We start from the raw sequence: 24,314 nt of genomic DNA on the forward strand, positions 1-24,314 counted from the left end.
GTAAAGCCATAATACAGGGGGTATCATACAGGGGAGTATTGGATTCAAAATGATTAGCCCGGACCAATTACATTTGAAAAACATTCTCCCTCTGTGGCCAAAATCTTCCACAGGGGTAGTGTGGATTTCAACTGGAATAGCCATTTTTTGTCTGAAGTGGATTGATTTTGAATGTTTTTGATATTTTTACAAAAAAGGTAATTTTCAGATTTGTGAAGCTTTCTATTATTTTTTAGGGTTATTTAGGGTCTTCTGAAAAAAAAAAGACAGACCTACTCGGCAAGTCATTACCCCGTTGTTTTTTTGTCACCTAATGCTCCAATTTGCCAATATTTTGATAGCATTAGGGTTACAGTATCATTGTCAGAAGAATGAATAATTGTACCAGGATCATTAAAACGGTATCACTTCTATAGGGCGGACATAATGTTTGAGAGACCCTTGCATATTACATTAAATTAAAAAATGCAGCCTTGTAATGAAATTGTCCAGAACTTTTCTACAAATATTGACTGCTATGAGGGGTATGGTTAAAATTATAGGCCCAAGGTGATCTCAAAACTATGCTATGACCCAAGGCGCATGGTTTTGAGATCACCGCGAGCCTATAATGTTTACCATGACCGAATAAAGCAGTCAATATTTGTTTATATACCTCATTAATATAGATTTTTGTCATCTGATTGGTTAAAAGCCCTATTTTATTGTTCATAGGCCATGGTAAAATTTACAAAAAAAGTTTTTCGTTATGAACCGATCGTGTCACCGCAACTGGCAGGCAGCGCGTTGGCACCGCGTGCGTAATGCGAACACGCCATCGCGCGCGTAATGCGAACACGTCATCGCGCGCGTAATGCGAACACGTCATCGCGCGCATAGAGTTTGATCGGGACGCACACGGATGATGTGAAAATGACTATACCTGTGGAATAGTTCAGTTTTTATGTAATTCTTAAAAAGGAGGGCATAGATAATTCAATGACTGCACTTTTAGCCAATCAGATGACAGGAATCTATATATGAGGTATATAAGACCATATATGTCACTACTAGGTAATGTAACGGGACAAATGTACATTGCAGGTAAATATAATTAATTAATCTTTTCATTATTATCATTTATTTTCAGTTCGCTTGGTAGGTGGGCCAGCACCAAACATGGGTCGAGTTGAAATTTTCGTCAACAATCAATGGGGCACGGTTTGCGATGACTGGTGGAATGTAATAGCTGCGAATGTAGTATGCCAGCAGCTTGGATTCACCTCAGCGCAAGCTCCTGCATTCGCGGGACGATTCGGACAGGGAACAGGACCAATACATTATGATGATGTGCAGTGTGTTGGCAGTGAGACTGATATTGCATGGTGTACACATAGTGGGTTAGGAGAACATAATTGTGGACATCATGAGGACGCGGGTGTCGTCTGCTCACCCCCGGGTAAGTGCTACTTTTCATAGGTTTGCTTGTTTATCTTCTTTTTAGGTCAAAAAGACCTTGTAAAGTATAAAACAGAAAGCTGATTAGAGGTTAATAACTTTGCATCGGTTATTTGGAGGGCATTGTGAAAAATCTAAACATTTTGCCTTTGGAACCGAGGAATATCCCGAGCCCCGAGGGATATTCCGAGGTCCAAAGCAATTCATCTCATTCATAACCGCCACTTTAATCCTCTTCACCTTACAAAATAACACAAAATTTTTGTTCAAAAGTTAATAAAAATAGATGATTTTTACATCTTCCCTTTCCAAAAATCGATCAGGCTAAAACAGGACGACCAATAACAAAAGTGCGTATCACAATCTGTGCAAATATGGTAGCGCATAATCCAAATCGGCAGCCAGCGCAGCGCAGTTTGTTTGACGCGACACCAACACGCATAAGCGCCAGTCAATTGTGTGCGACATTGGAACAATTACGCATTTTGCGGTCAATTGTGAGATATTATAGACCTCGATTTGTGTTCGCGTTTTCACAAATGATAAAATATGATTGGATCGCACACATCGCGTTTATTAATGAGGTTATGAATAAACAATAACACACAACTTTTGAGTTGTGTGTTATTGTTTATCAGCTTTAAAAATGAACCAATCAAAATATATCAAGTCCTTAAAATGAAAATGTTTTGAATTTGCTATGATGTATTTCAGTTACGTGCACTAGTGGGCAATGAGAACCCATGGTTTAACCGGCAAGAATGTCAAATATTAAAATATGTGACATGATCAAGGGCAAGACTTCTCAACTAGTTTATTTGAAGTGCCAACTGGGAAATTTAGTGATCATGACGTGGCAACATGTTAAGGGAGGATTTTGTGAGGGAGCGTGTGCACTACAGAATGCATAGTGGCTGGGGTCCAGGGGCTCCCCTTATGGCCTCTGGAGGGGTCCAGCCTGTGAAATCCCGGCTGCGGGGGTCCAGGGGGCAGTGCCCCTGGAAGCTCTGAGATTTTAGGGCTTTCTAAAGGCTCAGATGTGATATTTTCACCCCTTTTTTGTTAAAAATGTAAGTGAAAAAAATTAGTAAATTTATTGTGCACTGCTTCGACTTCTGCCAGTTGAGAAGGCCTGATCAAGGGGAATGAGTCGGATGTCACTATAATTAGGGATAACCATCAAAATTTCATGTTGACCCTATTGCTACAAAAGATTGTTTTCTAAGTAGAACTAATCAACAGAAGTATTTTGGTGGTTAAATGGTCAAAATCGGTCAATTATGAATTATCAAAGTTTCCCATTCTGACCGGTCATTGGAGCGAAATAAAATGACAAGGTCCAAAAATAGCAGTTGGGAGCAAAATTGGCATAAGCATATATTTACCTTTATATATTTCTTTATTTTAACATATTTGCAAACATGAAACAAGCATATTGTGAAAGTATCAAAGGGGTTTCTTATGAAATTGCACTTAACTAGTCACTGGCATAACTTATTTTTTCAAACCAAGGCATTGAAATCATGCATTTAGAGGACATTTGCCAAAAATCATCCAAGATAGCCGATATGGCACAAAATCAAAATTGCACTAAGTAGGTGAACTTTTTTTTCACAACCAAGAATTTCAATGTTATTGGGTTTAATATGACCAATTAGTAGGTGTATGTTTATATGTAAACAAAATCTTAAGTTTTGAAGGTCATTGACTCATTCACAACAATAGAGATTATCCTCATCATGCTCATGTGTATTCCTGTAGTATTCCTCATTCAAACCAAAGTAGCACTCAATACATTATGAGTAGGCCCTATCTTTGTTCAAACCAATTCAATGCTTGACCTCGGAGTTACCTGCATGACTATCGCGGGCTATTTTGAAACAGTTATGGTTGCACATTCAGGTACTTCTTTTGAAAGTCCTAAACAAGGTATAGCCAGCAGCAAGTTGTAGATGTTATAGGCCTAAATATAAGAAAACGTTTAGGGTTAAGATCAGGTGAACAATACATCGAATGAGCACGAAACTTCACATTTATGTTCAGAAAGGTGTCTTCTTAACATGATTTGAAAGGAATATAAAAATTCCAAAGGGAAGCTGGTGATTTAATTTGTAACTCGAGATCTACTTGTTCAATTTTTTAACCTTTTTACAGAGGGTATGATAGAGGTATTACTGGCAACTCTGCCAAATTACAGCTCAGTAGGCCACGTTTTTCACCTGATCTTACTGATTTGAATATTTTGTGCCATTCTTGAGCAGTGCTAAACTCAGCCACTGGCAATTAAGCGCACTGTGGCGATGGACCAATTTTGACTCGCACTTACAGAAAAACAAAATAAGTTATGTTGCTGTAATTTGCAAGATAGTTACAAAATATAATGGCAGTAACTTCCCTAAATTTTACAGAAAAATATTGAAAAATAAAAGAATGAGATCAATTTAGAAATGTATGTGCAAGCAGTGCACAGTTGAGCTCCCTGCATGTCTATGGGAGTGTTCTAATCAAGTTGATGGTTCATTGGTCATCCCTACTATAATATTGTGTTTGAGATATTGACAAAAACAATGTTCAAATTCTTTTGTTTTATATTGTTTTGAGCCATTGATAAATTGTTCATAACTCAGTAACCAGATGTCAGATTTTGATAGGGTTGGCATCAAAATGTAGCATTTGTAACCTGCCAGAAAATGATGTAAAAAACTTGCAATTGAAAATTGCTGACATGTGACTCATTCCCCTTGATCATTTTACATAATAACATAATTATATGTTACTTAGGCCTATACTACTAACTACTAAAGGAAATTATTATAAAGGAGGATTTCGTGATCCTAGCATCCTCTTTTTATGACATTTTCAGTAGATATCCACGTAAAAAGATTAATCCCAAATTTTCAGTTGATTCCGATTTTGCGGTACCATCTCAGAACTCAAAAATAACCCTGGTCAGGTAATTGTTAGATTATAATAGCCACCTGCCTGCCTGTCATTTTATAGATTACCAGGCATGAATATCAGTAGGCTATTACAGTTGAAAGTCATCCACCCCCGATGGAATACATACAATATCTTAATCCTCGGCACAGAGAATGTGAAGTTGACTCTTTTTTGAGATCTACATCCCCCTGTGTGGGAGATTAAGGTTATATCTTCCATAGGGGTTGTATGGATTTCAACTGGAATAACCCAATGTTAATGAAATCATCTATTTGAACCGATTCATTGCAGTTCGACTTGTCGACGGTGCCACACCCTTAGAAGGCAGAGTTGAAGTCTTTGCAAACAATGTTTGGGGAACAGTATGCGACGATAATTGGGACATCGTTGATGCAAATGTTGTCTGCCGTCAGTTACAGTTTGGTACTGCGGAACAAGCATTATCAAATGCCAGGTATGGGAAAGGACCCGGACCAATCCAACTTGATGATGTGGACTGTAGCGGATCAGAATGGGGCTTGTTTGGTTGCGGGAATGCTGGGATTGGTGTGAATAATTGTGGACATGGAGAAGATGCGGGCGTGGTGTGTGGTCAAACTTCGCAGGGTGAGTACTGCAGTAGATTGGGGAAAGGAACAGGGTTTTTGTTAACCCCATGCGAACTACTACCTGCTGATTGGCCAAAATGAATATTGTGTCCAATTTTGAACCAATCAAGAGGGTAGTAATAAGATCATCTGCTAATGCAAGTTTGAACATTAAATAGTTTAAAGCCTAGTCATAATTGGCAATTGAAATGAGCATTTCAAGTTATCAGAAATGCTGTTAAATGACCAGTAGCAGTAGTGTCCAGGGGGTTAAGATTTTGCTGAACGGGTATATTACATTTTTTTACCTTTTCAATTGTGACTTTTTCATCTGAAGGGGTATAAAACATTGCCCAGAGGTGTTTTTTTAAACTATTTTAACAATTTCAGTCTCAATTTCACTGAATTGTTGACCAATATTTTTTCCCAGGATACTCAAGAATCTAAAAAGTTTGTGTGTGTAGGGAGGGGGGGTTCTGAACAGTGTAAGGGAGGCTGCCAACTGCCGACCAAATATTTTCGAAAGTAAATGCTATATTGTTATTGGCAGTATCAGGCATGAGAATTTCCAGTCAAAACTCTGGAACCAGTCTTTTTTGATGTCAAAATTCCCCCAGTTTTATTTATTTTCAGTCCATTTTCAGGTGTTTTTGTCCAATTTTACACGCTTTTCCAGACTTTTTCATAAATGCGTAGTCCCATGCCTGCAGTATTCATTGACGAAGCTTTACGATGCAGACATCAGGATGAAATATGAAATTATTTTCTTAACTTAGGCCAAAAAAAAAAAAAATGTTGTGTTGCCCTCTGCGGCCGGGTCAAATTTATTATTTTGTTTTATTTTGTTTTATTTTTTTAATATTTTTTAACAAATGATTTTTTTAAATCATACATGTACCCCCAAGCCTATTCCCGGATCCCTGACGTTCACTATGTGCCCCAAGCCAGCACTTTAATTGGATAGTACTTTAGTAGGACTTACTTATTGAATCCAATTGATTTTGAGTTTCCTATTTCCCGCCCGCATCTAAAATTGAGAATTGCAAAATATTTAATTACTTGATTTTTATCTGTCATTTTCTCTGTTAAATGACATTTTTGTTACATTAATTTGCTACTTTCTTACTTTGATCATGAATCCTGAACAAACAAATAGCACATATTATTTATATCAATGTAGGCCTATAAAATCAATCATAATTGCAATATGATCTGCAGTGCCAAACTGTACCCTGCAGGATGTTGATATTGGGCTGTGACCACTTGTTTCAAAATGAAGAAAATAATAAGTAATAAATTTAATAACTAATGATTAAGTTATCTCATGCCTTTTTTTAAATCTTTAAATAGTAAACTAAGAATTAATTGTGAAGGGTCTTAATATTAATATTTACTTCAATAAATATTCAACATTGGGTAGAAAATACAGCCAATATTATGCATGCCTCTCTTCACTCATGTTACTGTGAAATAGTAGGTATCAAATGGTTGAGTTGTTAAAAAAAAAAAAAAAAAAAAAATCCGCCGGCTGTACTACCAGATTTTAGGCTTGGGAGGGCAACACAACAATTTTTTTTTGGCCTTATTAATTTCACTTCTGATTATGAACTCCTTTGTTCAATAAACATTCTACTTCTTGAAGATTTATTTCATTAAGTTCCCTAAACGAAACCTCTCACATGGGTGCAGCCATATTCATCAAAGGAAACCGGAAGTTCCCATCATGCATTGGATCAAAACAAAGTGGGCCGCTGGACAATTTAAAAGCCTTGGACATTACATGTATATTGCTGCTGACTCAGGCCACAATAATCCCATGATTCATTCTCATAAGAAGGGTTTATTTTCGTCGCCTATCACTACCAGATGAAAATATTCGGGTCTTTTATGTCAACTCATACCCATTGAAATTAATATTTTTCTTCAGATGAGTTACGTCTGGTTGGAGGTCAATCAGAACGTGAAGGACGCATTGAAGTGTTGACTGATGGTGACGTTTGGGGCTCGATTTGCGATGATGGTTTTGACCTTTACGATGCAAATGTGATATGCCGTCAGCTTGGGTTTCCGTCTGCCCTCAAAACATTCAGGTAATGCACGTGTCTTTGGTAAATTTGCACAAAGAAGTATTACGAGGGTCATTCTATGTCTGGTTGGGATTCAGAACGGTGTTGGAGTGAAGCAGCTTCTTTTGTCATTTTACGTCATTTTATTTGCATATTTATGAATATTAATGAGTTCATTTGCATATTTTGCCTACATTTCCATTAATCCACTCTCCAGCTTAAACACAATCACCGATCAACTTCAAAATTGGCCTTGCGATAGTATTCTTTATATTTTCCAACCTTTGTTGTGGGGGCCACCTTAATTACGAACCGCGTAATTCTAGTCAATATTTGCCTTCATGTCACCTTTAAGCCAACTGAAGTGACCAAATGGTATTTTATGAGCACTTCAATTTGGTCTACTTATGTCTTCTATGTGGATATCTGTACATGGAAAATATGAAACAGCTACTTATGTAGAGGTGGGATACAAGGGTGGAGGAAGAACTGTTATGAATGAACCTTGTATACATGCCATTTAATGTCTCGGGTCAGTTTCTGATTGAAACTGGCTGCAAGATCTTTGTCATCCACTGTATCTTTTCACTTTCCATATGTAGTAATGGAGAGAGTGTTTAATTTTTAATGATTTTGTCTCTGCCAGGAATAAAATCTAGGAGCTCTTACAACAGAGTCAAATACTTAACCACTGCCAATAAATTACTGAAATTTATCTTTATTTAGTGAAGCATATTTTGGCGAAGGCAGCGGGCCTATCGTACTTGACAACCTGGATTGTATTGGTATAGAGAGAGCTGTTGGTGATTGTCCACGAGCCACGACGCCTAACTGCAAACATTCTGAGGATGCAGGAGTGGCTTGTGCACCCAAAGGTATATTTGAATCCACACTTCTCCTGTTTCAAATTTATTAGCTAAAGTCTTCGCCAGGGCCAGTTTTAAAAGTGAAAAATTGGCCTATTCAAAAATCCACAGACTAGACTTCTGGTTTGAGAGTGGTCGATGGCTAATTTATTCATGTCTATTTTATTTAAATTTGAAACAAAAGAATAAAATACAACTACAAGAAAAAAAACTGAAATAAAAATGAACTGTTTTTAATAAAGCTCGTCTGAATAAAATGTGTTGTCTCTTTGTTGCGCTTGCTAGACTCTTTTCGCCTTATATAGGCCAGTTTGTCACTTTCTGAACCTGCGTCTAATCAAATGCTTGTAACTTTTCTTCTTGATATCTCATTGGATAAGATAGTGCATCTAAACACTTCAAAAAAAGTTTGGAAACTTTCCAAAACGGCTTTATATCAGAAATATTTGAGATCTATTTCCATATTGTTTCATATCAATACAAACATTGTTCTTTCCTGTCAAAAATGATAACAAAATTGTGACCATAACTTATTCCATGGTTTTTTTTTTGTATTTCTTGCTCTTGCGAGCTTTTATTTACTTGCAAATAAAACAGAACATTACACACAAGATAACAAAAAACAACAACAAATTAATGTACAACTACACACCGGTACTAGAGGATGACATAAATAGTGAGTTACAACTCATCCACGACCAAATATACATGAATACATACATTTTTATACCTCTTCCCACATTCATACATGTACTAAGAGTTAATCAAGTTGAGAAATGGATCCCATTTTTGGAAATGAACATGGAGCTTAGACTTTCTCTGTGCACAAAAGTGTTCAAGTTTTATAGTATCCACCAAAATATTTTTAAAACCATTAAAAGAGAGTCTAGCCTGGTCACATCTACATTTATATATATGAAGAGCTTATTTCCAAACCGTGTTAAGTCCACCCACCCTCAAAATTGATATTTTGATGAAAATGGGTAGTGAGTAACTAGGGCTATCCAGCAATGTGTGTGTTTTTTTCCAAAATTAGTCAAGTCCCGAAATATTAACACACAAAGTATCGATTTTTTCCCAAAACGTGTTAAGTCCAATCCAGTTTGGTAGCAAACTGTGTTAAGTCCACGAACAATGCCCTTGTGGGCAGCTTGTAGGCAAGTAGCACGGCATAGGGCTTCCAATAGTTAATCGCCCAAGTTCTGCATGATTGATAACATTGCCTTGCTTTGCATCTTCGTTCTTGTTTGGTCCTGAGACTAGTATACCTGAATTTGGTCTGCATAAAAAGTTGTTGTTGTTTTTGTTTTTTAATAATTAGTAGGCCTAGTTTGTATGGGATTTCTTAAATATCTGATAGATACCCCCAGAAAGACATGAAAAGGGTGGGAAGGGGGAGAGGTTGTGATGGTAGAATTAATGTTAGAGGATGGTGGTAGAGTTAGTTTTTGATATTATTTTTTATGATTATCAAAATGTGCTACTAAATTCTAGGTATTATTTTAAAGTTAAAGGTATAAAAAAAACTTAGGACTTAAAGACTTAAAAACTTATGGCTGTCAATATGAGATTAGGGTGGCAGCATGGGGGAGGGGGAAATTGTGATAACTGATAATGTGATAAAACAAGTGGGTATTTCGGGTCATCACTTATTGTCAGTGAAATGATGTTTATTCAATTCTAAGAAATGCAATACAACTCAGTTTTGAATTTTGAACTATTTTAAACATCGAATTTTGGTAAAAAATGGTTGGGAGGAGGGGGTTTGAGATGCAAGGTGTTTTGTGGCAAAATTGTCTTTTATAGTAGAGAGAATCACATTTTGTATGTTTCTAATAAATTTGTTATCTTTTAAGACTAGTTTGAGAAAAATATGGTTAGTTCTGTGTTACAGATGCTATATGTTTTGTGTCAAAATGTGTTAAGTCCATGCCAGAAATTGCGCTTTTGTGTCAAACGTGTTAAGTCCATGCTATTTTAAAACAAATTAATTAATTTAAAAAATCAAAAGTCTCTAGATTTTAACTTCACATGTTTTTATGGTCCTATATATGTCACCTTCACTTCACTCTAATTTTATAGAAATCAAACTTTATTTCATTGCCATAAAGAAAATTCCTGATTTTCTTCAAAGTGAATCTTGTGGACTTAACACGGTTTGGAAATAAGCTCTTCATATAACGCCTGGCAATAAGCATAATTTGGTTAATACTAGTAACAAAATCAATACTTGTATTTAAAAAGCCAAAAAGCTTATTAAAAACATTAAGATCCATTATTCCATGGTTGAGTAACTGTCTTTGAAAGACAAACATGAATCACACTGTTTCATTAAAAATGGTTTCAAAGTGCTGCCAGTCTGATGTACCGGTCTTTTGCAGCCGTTGTTTTTCTTGGTTCTTCTGGGTCTGTCTTTGACATCTCTGGTCTGATGAAACTTGGCTTTTAGCTTGGAGATCATACTGTGGGAAACTCCAAAAGTTGCCGCACTTTGATTCTGAGGTATGCCAGCCTCGAGCCGACCAATAGCTTGAGCCTTATCGAGATCTGATAATCGAACCATGGTTGATTAGAAATTTCTTGCAAATGACCACTATGAAGAAGTGACCAGCAAGAGAGATTGACTTGCGTTGATCCATTTGAATCCAGATGTAGAACTGTTAATCCCATCCTAGCACTTTTCATTCAACATGATAATACTGCAAACAACTTTTCATTCATTCTTTTATTCATGCATTAAACCACTCGTTCATTCATTCAAAGCAATAAGATGAGCGCAGACAATGATCAGTTTGGCACATTTTCTTTGAGACCTCTCTTTCTTTCAAAGAAAGTTACTCAGCCGTGGAGTTATTGTCACAAATGAGGTGTCATTGTTGACAGGAGAGAACAATGGTTTTACTGATATGAAACAATGTGGAGATAGATTTCAAAAATTTCTGATATACAGGCGATTTTGAAAGTTTCCAAACTTTTTTTGAGGAGTTTATTTAAAAAAATAAATTTACCCAAATATGTTTTAAAATTAGGATTCTTTTTCAAGTGTTTGGATTCTCTTTGGCGCAGTAGTATATGTTCTGCTATATTGCTAAACAATGGTTAGACTGATATGAAACAATGTGGAGATAGATTTCAAAAATTTCTGATATACAGGCGATTTTGAAAGTTTCCAAACTTTTTTTGAGGAGTTTATTTAAAAAAATAAATTTACCCAAATATGTTTTAAAATTAGGATTCTTTTTCAAGTGTTTGGATTCTCTTTGGCGCTGTAGTATATGTTCTGCTATATTGATGTACACACATGTGACAAAAAAATGTGTGAAAAAGGTTGTTTGTTGATTGTGAAAGAACTAGGACTGCTGTGTTTAAACGTGTACATGTTTAACAGACAGGCAGCTGTTTAAATGTTTAGTTTGTAAACAAAAAAAGCTGCCGATTTTAAAAGTAAATTGTAGTGAATGGAGGCATATTCAACATGCATAGAACTTACCGTAGGATATGACTATCGCCTTTAATTAAAATTAAAATGCACACAGTCTGATAAAATTATGGTGTACACTTTTCAAATTTTGTGTGCATTTTTATTTAATAATTTTAAATTTTCCAAGCCTGAATTATCAACCATTGTTGACTTGTGTTAGACCTCCAGTAGTTTGTGTTTTGGCCAAAAATTAAAAATGTAATTTTTTAAAACGTTTAAACGTCATTTAAATCTGTTAAAATTAAGCAGAATTTGACAGCCCTAGAAAGAACATGGAACCTGCATTCTGGATGTTTGAGAGTTTTATTAGAACATTAAATCAATTTCATCATGTTGCCTTTCCATTTTGCCAGTTGGTCTTATTGGCGCGCACCCAGGTAATCGAGGAATGGTCAGAGTTTTTCACGATAGCAAGTGGAACACGGTATGTGATGATGAATGGGACATGAATGACGGCAATGTCGTCTGTCGGGAATTGGGTTACCCCAGCGCAAGGGCAGTCTACGGTTCGGCAACTTTTGGCCACGGCTATGGTAATATTCTACTGGATGATGTGCGGTGCAATGGATCAGAGAGCAGTTTGTTGAATTGTTCACATGCAGGATATGGAAACCACAACTGTCATCATTCTGAAGATGCTGGTGTCCATTGTGAGAAAAAGGGTAAGTTGTCTGCAACAGTAGGGTGAACAATATTTATAAGCACTGTACAAGTGGCAATTTTTGCATGTTTAAGTTTTTTTGCTATGCCGATTTTTAATACATTGCTTGTTTTTAATTTCATTATTTTAATTTTTCTTACATAGACCTATATATACATGTGTACATTAAAAAACATTTGTGTGTTGTTATTTTTGCGGTAGCTTTGTTGTGCCCGAAAAGCTCAAAAATTAATGTACCACGAAATTTTCCCTTTTACTGTACCACACTGACGTGTTCAAAATAAACATCTTTTCAATTGAATGGCTATTCTACCCGAAATACATACAGCCTCTGTTGAAGACATGGCTTTAATCTCCCACACAGGGCATGTAGATTTCAAATAGAATCACCCATTCAAGTAAACCCATTTGAAATTCACACTCCCTGTGTGTTTTTCATGGGGGTGTATAGATTTCAACTGGAAGAGCCCAATTCAATGATATATAAGTGGTAATTTTCGTGAGGGTTTTATTTCGCGATTAGAACTCCAACCGTGAAAATAACACCTTGTGAATATATGCAATAATGAAATACAAGTATAGGGAAGGAATGGGCAATCGCAAAAATAACATTTGCGAACATGTGTCTCTCACTCCAAATCGCAAACATAAATGTATGTGAATACTACCACATGTACAGTATATGGCAGGTGCAAAACTATATATAGATAAAAAAATGCAAGATGTGAAAAGAATGCACTAAAAGGCACATTTTAAAAACATTGGGACATTGTTTGAGACAAATCAGACATTCTCTTTCTCTCGCTTTGTAATAAAAGAAGTCATCTACAATATTTTGAGGTAGTTCAAAAGTAGCATGAACAAAAAAAAATTGTTCCAATTTTTTGTAACATTTGCTTACTATTTACTACTTTACAGTTCGCCTGGTTGGAGGCGCTACATCTCATGAAGGCACCGTTGAAATATACCTCAATAACGCCTGGGGCACCGTGTGCGATGTCGCATGGGACCTAACTGACGCAAATGTGGTATGCCAACAGTTAGGCTTCCCGGAAGCCACAGAGGCATTGAGTGGAGCGCATTTTGGTGCAGGGAGTGGTGTGATCTATAAGGATGCTGTGAAGTGTCAAGGGGATGAGAAGGAGTTGGATGATTGTCAAAGTGAACATGCAGACATTTGCCATACAGATGGTCACAATAGAGATGCTGGTGTACGGTGTGTTAACAATGGTAAGATCATATATGTCCCAAGTATTAGCCATACTTGTGGTCGATAGAGACGCTGGTGTACGGTGTGTTAACAATGGTAAGATCATATATGTCCCAAGTATTAGCCATACAGATGGTCACAATAGAGACGCTGGTGTACGGTGTGTTAACAATGGTAAGATCATATATGTCCCAAGTATTAGCCATACAGATGGTCACAATAGAGATGCTGGTGTACGGTGTGTTAACAATGGTAAGATCATATATGTCCCAAGTATTAGCCATACTTGTGGTCGATAGAGACGCTGGTGTACGGTGTGTTAACAATGGTAAGATCAAATATGTCCCAAGTATTAGCCATACTTGTGGTCGATAGAGACGCTGGTGTACGGTGTGTTAACAATGGTAAGATCATATATGTCCCAAGTATTAGCCATACTTGTGGTCGATAGAGACGCTGGTGTGCGGTGTGTTAACAATGGTAAGATCATATATGTCCCAAGTATTAGCCATACTTGTGGTCAATAGAGACGCTGGTGTACGGTGTGTTAACAATGGTAAGATCATATATGTCCCAAGTATTAGCCATACTTGTGGTCAATAGAGACGCTGGTGTACGGTGTGTTAACAATGGTAAGATCAAATATGTCCCAAGTATTAGCCATACTTGTGGTCGATAGAGACGCTGGTGTACGGTGTGTTAACAATGGTAAGATCATATATGTCCCAAGTATTAGCCATACTTGTGGTCGATAGAGACGCTGGTGTACGTGTGTTAACAATGGTAAGATCATATATGTCCCAAGTATTAGCCATACTTGTGGTCGATAGAGACGCTGGTGTACGGTGTGTTAACAATGGTAAGATCAAATATGTCCCAAGTATTAGCCATACAGATGGTCACAATAGAGATGCTGGTGTACGGTGTGTTAACAATGGTAAGATCATATATGTCCCGAGTATTAGCCATACTTGTGGTCAATAGAGACGCTGGTGTACGGTGTGTTAACAATGGTAAGATCATATATGTCCCAAGTATTAGCCATACTTGTGGTCGATAGAGACGCTTGGTGTATGCGATGTGTGTTAACAATGGTAAGATCATATATGTCCCAAGTATTAGCCATACTTGTGGTCATGATAGAGACGCTGGTGTACGTGTGTTAACAATGGTAAGATCAAATATGTCCCAAGTATTAGCCATACTTGTGGTCGATAGAGACGCTGGTGTACGGTGTGTTAACAATGGTAAGATCATATATGTCCCAAGTATTAGCCATACTTGTGGTCAATAGAGACGCTGGTGTACGGTGTGTTAACAATGGTAAGATCATATATGTCCCAAGTATTAGCCATACTTGTGGTCGATAGAGACGCTGGTGTACGGTGTGTTAACAATGGTAAGATCATATATGTCCCAAGTATTAGCCATACAGATGGTCACAATAGAGACGCTGGTGTACGGTGTGTTAACAATGGTAAGATCATATATGTCCCAAGTATTAGCCATACAGATGGTCACAATAGAGACGCTGGTGTACGGTGTGTTAACAATGGTAAGATCATATATGTCCCAAGTATTAGCCATACTTGTGGTCAATAGAGACGCTGGTGTACGGTGTGTTAACAATGGTAAGATCAGATATGTCCCAAGTATTAGCCATACTTGTGGTCAATAGAGACGCTGGTGTACGGTGTGTTAACAATGGTAAGATCATATATGTCCCAAGTATTAGCCATACTTGTGGTCGATAGAGACGCTGGTGTACGGTGTGTTAACAATGGTAAGATCATAATGTCCCAAGTATTAGCCATACTTGTGGTCGATAGAGACGCTGGTGTACGGTGTGTTAACAATGGTAAGATCATATATGTCCCAAGTATTAGCCATACAGATGGTCACAATAGAGACGCTGGTGTACGGTGTGTTAACAATGGTAAGATCAAATATGTCCCAAGTATTAGCCATACTTGTGGTCGATAGAGACGCTGGTGTACGGTGTGTTAACAATGGTAAGATCATATATGTCCCAAGTATTAGCCATACTTGTGGTCGATAGAGACGCTGGTGTACGGTGTGTTAACAATGGTAAGATCATATATGTCCCAAGTATTAGCCATACTTGTGGTCAATAGAGACGCTGGTGTACGGTGTGTTAACAATGGTAAGATCATATATGTCCCAAGTATTAGCCATACTTGTGGTCGATAGAGACGCTGGTGTACGTGTGTTAACAATGGTAAGATCATATATGTCCCAAGTATTAGCCATACTTGTGGTCACAATAGAGACGCTGGTGTATGGTGTGTTAACAATGGTAAGATCATATATGTCCCAAGTATTAGCCATACAGATGGTCACAATAGAGACGCTGGTGTACGGTGTGTTAACAATGGTAAGATCATATATGTCCCAAGTATTAGCCATACTTGTGGTCGATAGAGACGCTGGTGTACGGTGTGTTAACAATGGTAAGATCATATATGTCCCAAGTATTAGCCATACTTGTGGTCAATAGAGACGCTGGTGTACGGTGTGTTAACAATGGTAAGATCATATATGTCCCAAGTATTAGCCATACTTGTGGTCAATAGAGACGCTGGTGTACGGTGTGTTAACAATGGTAAGATCATATATGTCCCAAGTATTAGCCATACTTGTGGTCAATAGAGACGCTGGTGTACGTGTGTTAACAATGGTAAGATCATATATGTCCCAAGTATTAGCCATACTTGTGGTCGATAGAGACGCTGGTGTACGGTGTGTTAACAATGGTAAGATCATATATGTCCCAAGTATTAGCCATACTTGTGGTCGATAGAGACGCTGGTGTACGTGTGTTAACAATGGTAAGATCATATATGTCCCAAGTATTAGCCATACTTGTGGTCGATAGAGACGCTGGTGTACTGTGTGTGAACAATGGTAAGATCATATATGTCCCAAGTATTAGCCATACTTGTGGTCACAATAGAGACGCTGGTGTACGGTGTGTTAACAATGGTAAGATCATATATGTCCCAAGTATTAGCCATACTTGTGGTCACGATAGAGACGCTGGTGTACGGTGTGTTAACAATGGTAAGATCATATATGTCCCAAGTATTAGCCATACTTGTGGTCACGATAGAGACGCTGGTGTACGGTGTGTTAATAATGGTAAGATCATATATGTCCCAAGTATTAGCCATACTTGTGGTCAATAGAGACGCTGGTGTACGGTGTGTTAACAATGGTAAGATCATATATGTCCCAAGTATTAGCCATACTTGTGGTCACAATAGAGACGCTGGTGCACGGCGTTAACAATGGTAAGATCATATATGTCCCAAGTATTAGCCATACTTGTGGTCATGATAGAGACGCTGGTGTACGGTGTGTTAACAATGGTAAGATCATATATGTCCCAAGTATTAGCCATACTTGTGGTCACAATAGAGACGCGGGTGTGCGGTGTGTTAACAATGGTAAGATCATATATGTCCCAAGTATTAGCCATACTTGTGGTCACGATAGAGACGCTGGTGTACGTGTGTTAACAATGGTAAGATCATATATGTCCCAAGTATTAGCCATATACTTGTGGTCACGATAGAGACGCTGGTGTACGTGTGTTAACAATGGTAAGATCATATATGTCCCAAGTATTAGCCATACTTGTGGTCAATAGAGACGCTGGTGTCACGGTGTGTTAACAATGGTAAGATCATATATGTCCCAAGTATTAGCCATACTTGTGGTCACAATAGAGACGCTGGTGTACGGTGTGTTAACAATGGTAAGATCATATATGTCCCAAGTATTAGCCATACTTGTGGTCATGATAGAGACGCTGGTGTACGGTGTGTTAACAATGGTAAGATCATATATGTCCCAAGTATTAGCCATACTTGTGGTCACAATAGAGACGCTGGTGTACGGTGTGTTAACAATGGTAAGATCATATATGTCCCAAGTATTAGCCATACTTGTGGTCGATAGAGACGCTGGTGTACGGTGTGTTAACAATGGTAAGATCATATATGTCCCAAGTATTAGCCATACTTGTGGTCAATAGAGACGCTGGTGTACGGTGTGTTAACAATGGTAAGATCATATATGTCCCAAGTATTAGCCATACAGATGGTCACAATAGAGACGCTGGTGTACGGTGTGTTAACAATGGTAAGATCATATATGTCCCAAGTATTAGCCATACTTGTGGTCGATAGAGACGCTGGTGTACGGTGTGTTAACAATGGTAAGATCATATATGTCCCAAGTATTAGCCATACTTGTGGTCGATAGAGACGCTGGTGTACGGTGTGTTAACAATGGTAAGATCATATATGTCCCAAGTATTAGCCATACTTGTGGTCGATAGAGACGCTGGTGTACGGTGTGTTAACAATGGTAAGATCATATATGTCCCAAGTATTAGCCATACTTGTGGTCACAATAGAGACGCTGGTGTACGGGGTGTTAACAATGGTAAGATCATATATGTCCCAAGTATTAGCCATACAGATGGTCACAATAGAGTCGCTGGTGTCCGGTGTGTTAACAATGGTAAGATCATATATGTCCCAAGTATTAGCCATACTTGTGGTCAATAGAGACGCTGGTGTACGGTGTGTTAACAATGGTAAGATCATATATGTCCCAAGTATTAGCCATACTTGTGGTTGATAGAGACGCTGGTGTACGGTGTGTTAACAATGGTAAGATCATATATGTCCCAAGTATTAGCCATACTTGTGGTCACAATAGAGACGCTGGTGTACGGTGTGTTAACAATGGTAAGATCATATATGTCCCAAGTATTAGCCATACAGATGGTCACAATAGAGACGCTGGTGTACGGTGTGTTAACAATGGTAAGATCATATATGTCCCAAGTATTAGCCATACTTGTGGTCAATAGAGACGCTGGTGTACGGTGTGTTAACAATGGTAAGATCATTTATGTCCCACGTATTAGCCATACTTGTGGTCATGATAGAGATGCTGGTGTACAATGTGTGCCGCCAATGATGCGATAATTTATGTCCTATTTATTAGCCATACTGGTGTACAGTGTGCTTACAATGGTAAGATCATTTCGTCTGCTTAGTGCCAGAAGTGGGTAAGTGAAACAGCTGCCATGTGTTAGATGAGTACAATATATTCTGTGTAAATTGCCAATGTTCACAGAGCAGCTATATTGCACTTACCCACTTCTGGCACTGCTTAGTACCAGAAATAGGTAAGGTGGAATTGCTGCCATGTGTTAGATGAGTACAATATACAAGCAAACTCAATGTTTCCAAGAGAGCTTACTAAACCACCACCAGGGTTCAACCTGCAACCTCTTGGACCATAGTTGAACGCCTTATCGTTTGAGCTAACTTGATTGCTTAAACTTAGAAACATTGAAAATGTCAGCTAAATGTGGCATACATAAGCCAATTTATAGTTGGAAATCAGCTCCTTATTCAAACAAAACTTTGATAACATTGTCATCATTGCAATTGATCATCAGGTCACATATGAATTAACAGTTCATACTGATTCCAATTGCAGTACGATTGATCAGCGGAGATAATGGGGAAGCCAGCAGGGTTGAAATCTTTGCGATACGGAAGTGGCGCTTCATTATGGTCGATGGTGACTCATGGAACATACAAGCAGCCAATGCTGTATGCAGAGACGTGGGCTACCATCCTGCTTCCGTGGCAACAACTGTTGACTTTCACAGCACTGAGATACATCCATTTAAGTTTCAGAGTATTTTCTGTGCAGATGATGCAGAGTCAGTTTTTGATTGCAATTATGCGATTCATTTTGGAGCTGAGCATCTGAACGCTGCAGCTGTTATCTGTCGAGGTAAGACGGGGAATGTCAGGGGCGTATTTAGAGGGGGGTGCACCCGGCGCGCGCCCCCTCTATTTTTTGCAGATCGGCGCCTGACTTTGTGTGGGCGCTGAGCCGCGGTGGCTCGGCGCCCCCTCTATTGAAAATTCTTGGATCCGCCCCTGAATGTATAGGTATGAAAAGGGTCACTGCCTCTATATAGTCTATATGTAATGATATTAACCCTAACGCCCAAGTTGCTTTTTGGTGAGGGTGAAGGAAGGAAGAGAGAAAGAAGAAGAGAAAACTGTTTTTCTCGTCTGTGGTTTGAACCACTGACCCCTCGGGTACCAGAGACATGGGAGACCAGTTTTTGTAAAATGAATGAAATACCCTGAATAAAGGTTGTTATCTATCCTGTGGGCTTCAAGCAGTCAATGTACACAATGTACTATGAACAGTAGTTGTAGTTCTAGACAAATATCCCTTACCATAGGGCTATCTGGAGTAACCCTATACTTTGGCTTAAATACCATTACACATTTGAACAAGGTATTGTAAAGTATTCTTTTTTTTTTAAATGTTGTGCAAGCGGAAAATTTTGAGATAGTTTTTATCAAAATCTGTGTATTTTTGATTTTTGTACTCCTTTGGAGCTGAACATTTGACATTTTTCGATCCAAATTGAGTTTCTTAATCCTTAAATAATTATGGTGGATATGTCCCTGACAATTACACATAGACTATATAATTATAGAGGCAGTGACCCTTCTCATACCTAAACATTCTCTGTCTTGTGTCAACATATGCAGGGCTGGGTTTACCTTTTTGGGCCCTGGGCCAGGCCAAAATTTAGAGGCCCCAAACTCTGCAAAAGGAAGCCATATATACATTCAAGGTGCCAAATGAACAACAACATTTAGGGATGACCCCCCCCCTGCTGTGTGAAGATGTGATAAATTGATCGCTTGAAGACATGTGTTCAGTTACCAAGGTCATTGCATACCCACGGTTGTTTGATGGCATGTAAAATGGAGTCATTTTTAAGAAAAGTTGAACAATGATGGCGCTATTCATCTTAAATCGTTTTTGCATCTTTACAAGGGGTAGACACTTGTATAATGGCATTAGAACATCAGTAAAAAGACTAACAAATGACAAAGGAATTTTCAAAAAAAAATTTATCATGAAATGTAAGGTATAACTCATATCATTTGGTTAATTTCAATTTAAAATATATGTAAAGAGCGCCCTCAATTTGTACACAAATTTACAGTTTATACTTTATAGAATAAAAATTATCACAAAAAAGTAGAAAAATATGAATAATTTGATATAGAAACGAAAATATATGTTAAAATTTGCTACAATATAAATATATGTGTATACAGTTTGTTAGTTTGATAGCTGTTGGTATTATTGTTAAGTCTAGAATTGAACATTATGAAATGGTTGTTAGAAAAGTTAATAAATGATTACATCAAACAACCGTGTACCGTACCTAATGACCAAGAATTTACAAGTTAAACATTACAGCATGGGAGTACGAGACAAGGGTATATATGATCGGATGATGGGGGGGGGGGGCACACCCATATACATGTATTGGTAGGTGTTACATGCCTGCCAGTAGGCCCACATTTTTAATCAAACTCTACACCCAATGACTCCTTTTCTATCAGCTTTACATCAAATTTGAAGCGTGCATTTTAAACAAATTTAATATTTTTGTGGCAATTTTAGCTTCAAAAATGCAAAATCAAATTTTGCACATTTTTGCACAGAAAGTTATCTTCCACTGTCAATGACACCCAATTTTTAGTGGTCCACACACACTGATGACCCCAATTTTAAAGAGCCCACTCAGAATCGGACCCCCATGTTTTGTCAAAAAAATTGCGGCACCCCAGATAGACCCCTAGTATCAGTGTCCGGAAGGCATAAGTATGTCACTTTTGTATTTGAGTGTCCCCATGGGGCATAATATTTGATCTCCAAACCATGAAAATGGTCATAGTTATTTTGTAAGTTTTCTGTTGGTAGTGCTGATCTAACTATACAGGGTGTAGCCAGCTTTCTTGGTGTAGGGGGGGGGGAAACAAAATAAATTTTGTCCCAGTTTTGGTGTGATGGGGGGAAAAGACAACTAAAATTCCTATTTGCGTCATTTTGACCTGGTATTTAATCCTATGAGAACTACCTGCTGATTGGCCAAAAAGAAGTTTTCATTATCAATTGGACCAATCAGCAACATTGTTAGAATAATTTCATCACGCAAAAACATTGGGTTGAATTATTTGCAAAGCTCCATTCTGATAGGTGATTAAAGTGAAGACATCATGTAATTGACCAATCAGAGGCAATGTTAGATCAGCAGGTAATGCTCAGGGGGTTAATATAGGCGGGATATATACATATGCAGTAAAGTCTTTGAGCTTTAGGGGCTTTACAATGTGCGTTGATATTTTGCACTATTTTGACCCATGATTAGGGCAAATTTTTGTGGGAAAGAAGAATTTTGGTAGCGCAGTAGACACACCGGGTAAATTTGGGAGCTTCTTTCCTTTTTTCCTTCCCCTTCTTTTTTTTCTCTCCCGCAGAAAGGAGGGATTTACGACTATTCTAATACTACGCCCACAGAATCGTGTAGAACATGATATTTACGCGGGAAATACAACAAAATCACATCCGTAAGTGTATCACCAGACAAGAATCTGATTAAATAAGTGAAATTTTAGGCAATGAACTGGATGGAAATTTGAGTTGATTGAATTTGTTAAAGTAGGGATGACCAATGAACCATCAACTTGATTAGAACACTCCCATAGACATGCAGGGAGCTCAACTGTGCACTGCTTGCACAGACATTTCTAAATTGAGCTCATTTTTTTATTTTTCATAATTTTTCTGTAAAAATTAGAGATGGTAATGCCAATTATGTTTTGTAACTATCCTGCAAATTACAGCATCATAACTTATTTGGTTTTTCTGTAAGTGTGAGTCAAAATTGGTCCATCGCCACAGTGCGCTTAATTGCCAGTGGCCCAGTGCAGCACTGCTCAGAATGGCACAAAATATTCAGATGAATAAGATCAGGTGAACACCTTGACCTACTGAGCTGTAATTTGGCAGAGTTGTTGTTATTACCTCTATCATACCCTCTGTAAAAAGGGAAAAAAAACGGACAAGTAGATCTTGAGTTAAAAATTAAATCACCAGCTTCCCTTTGGAATTTCCAAACACCTTTCAAATCATGTTAAATAGACACCTTTCTGAACATAAATGTGAAGTTTCATGCTCATTTGTTGTATTATTCACCTGATCTCAACCCTAAACATTTTCTTATATTTATACCATCTGCACTGACTTGCTGCTATACACGCACAGGAGCTGTACTTTTAAAATACGCGCCTAATCAATAATGAGTCTTTCACTCCATTGTTAAAGTACTGTGCTCCTATGTAGCATATGGACTGACCAGGCCCTGGATGTGATGGTTTTGTAGCACATGACAGTATTCATTCAAGCCTATCAAGGTCTGTTATTAGCCACTTGCTGAATGGCTGGGCATTATGAGCTATCAAAGAGATACCTTATGCTGCTGCCAATCACAATAGAGGTTAAACATTTTGTTAAAACCCCAGAAGTGATATCAGGACAAAGCTGTGCATGTTGGTACTTGATTGTTTGGATTCCTATGTTGAAAATCCCTTGTAGTACATTAGTATTTTTCTTATGTGTAGTGTATATTGTTGTGGAAAAAAAGTTCACCTGGACTTTTGATTTTGTGCCACTTTGGCCATTATGGATGATTTTTGGCAAATGTTTTCTAAAAGCATGATTTCAGTGCCTCGGTTTGAAGAAATACTTAATGCTATTGACTAGTAAAGTGCCATTTCATAAGAAACCCTTTGATACTTTCACAATATGCTTGTTTCATGTTTGCATATATATTAAAATAAAGAAATATAAAAAGGTAAATATATGCTTATACCAATTTTGCTCACATTGCTATATTTAGACTTTGTCAATTTATTTCGTTCAATGACCGGTCAGAATGGGAAACTTTGAAAATTCATAATTGAAAAGTTTTGACCGATTTTGACCATTTAACCACCAAAATACTTCTGTTGATGAGTTCTTTCCAGAAAACAATCTTTTGTAGCAAAAGGGGCAACATGAAATTATGATGGTCATCCCTAGTTAAAGGGGTAGCATTTAATACGAACAATATGGTATACCTTTTTACCTCGACTGATGACAGCAGCGGCTTTGAGATGCTGCGCTCCAAAATGCAAGTCATACCCGCAATCGAATACTGACTCTACATCATCTGCACAAAAAATACTGTGAAACTGAAATGGACGTATCTCGGTGCTGTGAAAGTAAACAGTTGTTGCCATGGAAGCGGGATGGTAGCCCACGTCTCTGCAGACATCATTAGCTGCTTGTATGTTCCACGTGTCACCACCGACCATAAGGAAGCGCCACTTGCCTATACCAAAGACCTCAACCCTGCTGGCTTCTCCGTTATCACCGCTGATCAATCGTACTGCAATTGGAATCAGTATGAACTGTTAATTCATATGTGACCTGATGATCAATTGCAATGATGACAATGTTACCAGAGTTTGGATAAGGAGCTGAATAGCAACTATAAATTGGCTTATATATGTCACATTTAGCCAACACTTTCTATGTTTTCAAGTTTAAGCAGTCAAGTTAGCTCAATCAATAAGGTATTCTACTATGGTCCGAGAGGTTGCGGTTCAGTACACTCTTGTGGAAAAATTGAGTTGGCTTGAAATTCCCCTGGACAAGGAAATTACTGCTCATTGTCTTGTTGCACACATTTTAAGCGGCAAAGTCCATGTGTTGTTAAATGATGTAATGATGGAATGATGTGGGGCCGTAGTGGTCAGCAACAACCTGTAAAGTGTGCTGAGGCTTGTGGATCAACATCTAGGCATTGTGCCTGTAGCGCACTATAAGTCATTGCATAGTTTTTCCTTGGTTTTCTTTTTTTCCTGTGATAAAAAGAAAGCGCAGTGATTGATAGTGCGCTACAGGCACAATGCCTAGACGTTGACCCACAAGCCTCAGCACACTTTACAGGTTTACCACTACCGCCTCACATCATTCCATAGACCATTTACCAACAATACGGGGATTTTGCTGCTTCAAGAGCGCACATCCTAGACATTCCACAAATGGCCTTCACAACCAGGATTAGCTCCCCGACTGGTTACAACGAG

At 38.0% G+C, this 24,314-nt stretch overlaps 1 protein-coding gene across 1 annotated transcript in view; it reads left to right on the forward strand.

The window, feature by feature from the left end:
- Window positions 1–24,314, forward strand: part of LOC140172444 (scavenger receptor cysteine-rich domain-containing protein DMBT1-like) — a 64,944-nt gene that overhangs the window by 13,625 nt on the left and 27,005 nt on the right. The window contains 9 exon segments of the mRNA XM_072195595.1: window positions 1,130–1,438; window positions 4,669–4,983; window positions 6,892–7,054; window positions 7,757–7,905; window positions 11,731–12,039; window positions 12,957–13,268; window positions 14,670–14,803; window positions 17,825–18,104; window positions 18,790–19,092. Of these exon segments, the coding sequence (XP_072051696.1) occupies window positions 1,130–1,438; window positions 4,669–4,983; window positions 6,892–7,054; window positions 7,757–7,905; window positions 11,731–12,039; window positions 12,957–13,268; window positions 14,670–14,803; window positions 17,825–18,104; window positions 18,790–19,092 (2,274 nt within the window).

Source organism: Amphiura filiformis, chromosome 2 (assembly GCF_039555335.1).
Source record: "Amphiura filiformis chromosome 2, Afil_fr2py, whole genome shotgun sequence".
Classification (NCBI taxonomy): Eukaryota; Metazoa; Echinodermata; class Ophiuroidea; order Amphilepidida; family Amphiuridae; genus Amphiura; species Amphiura filiformis.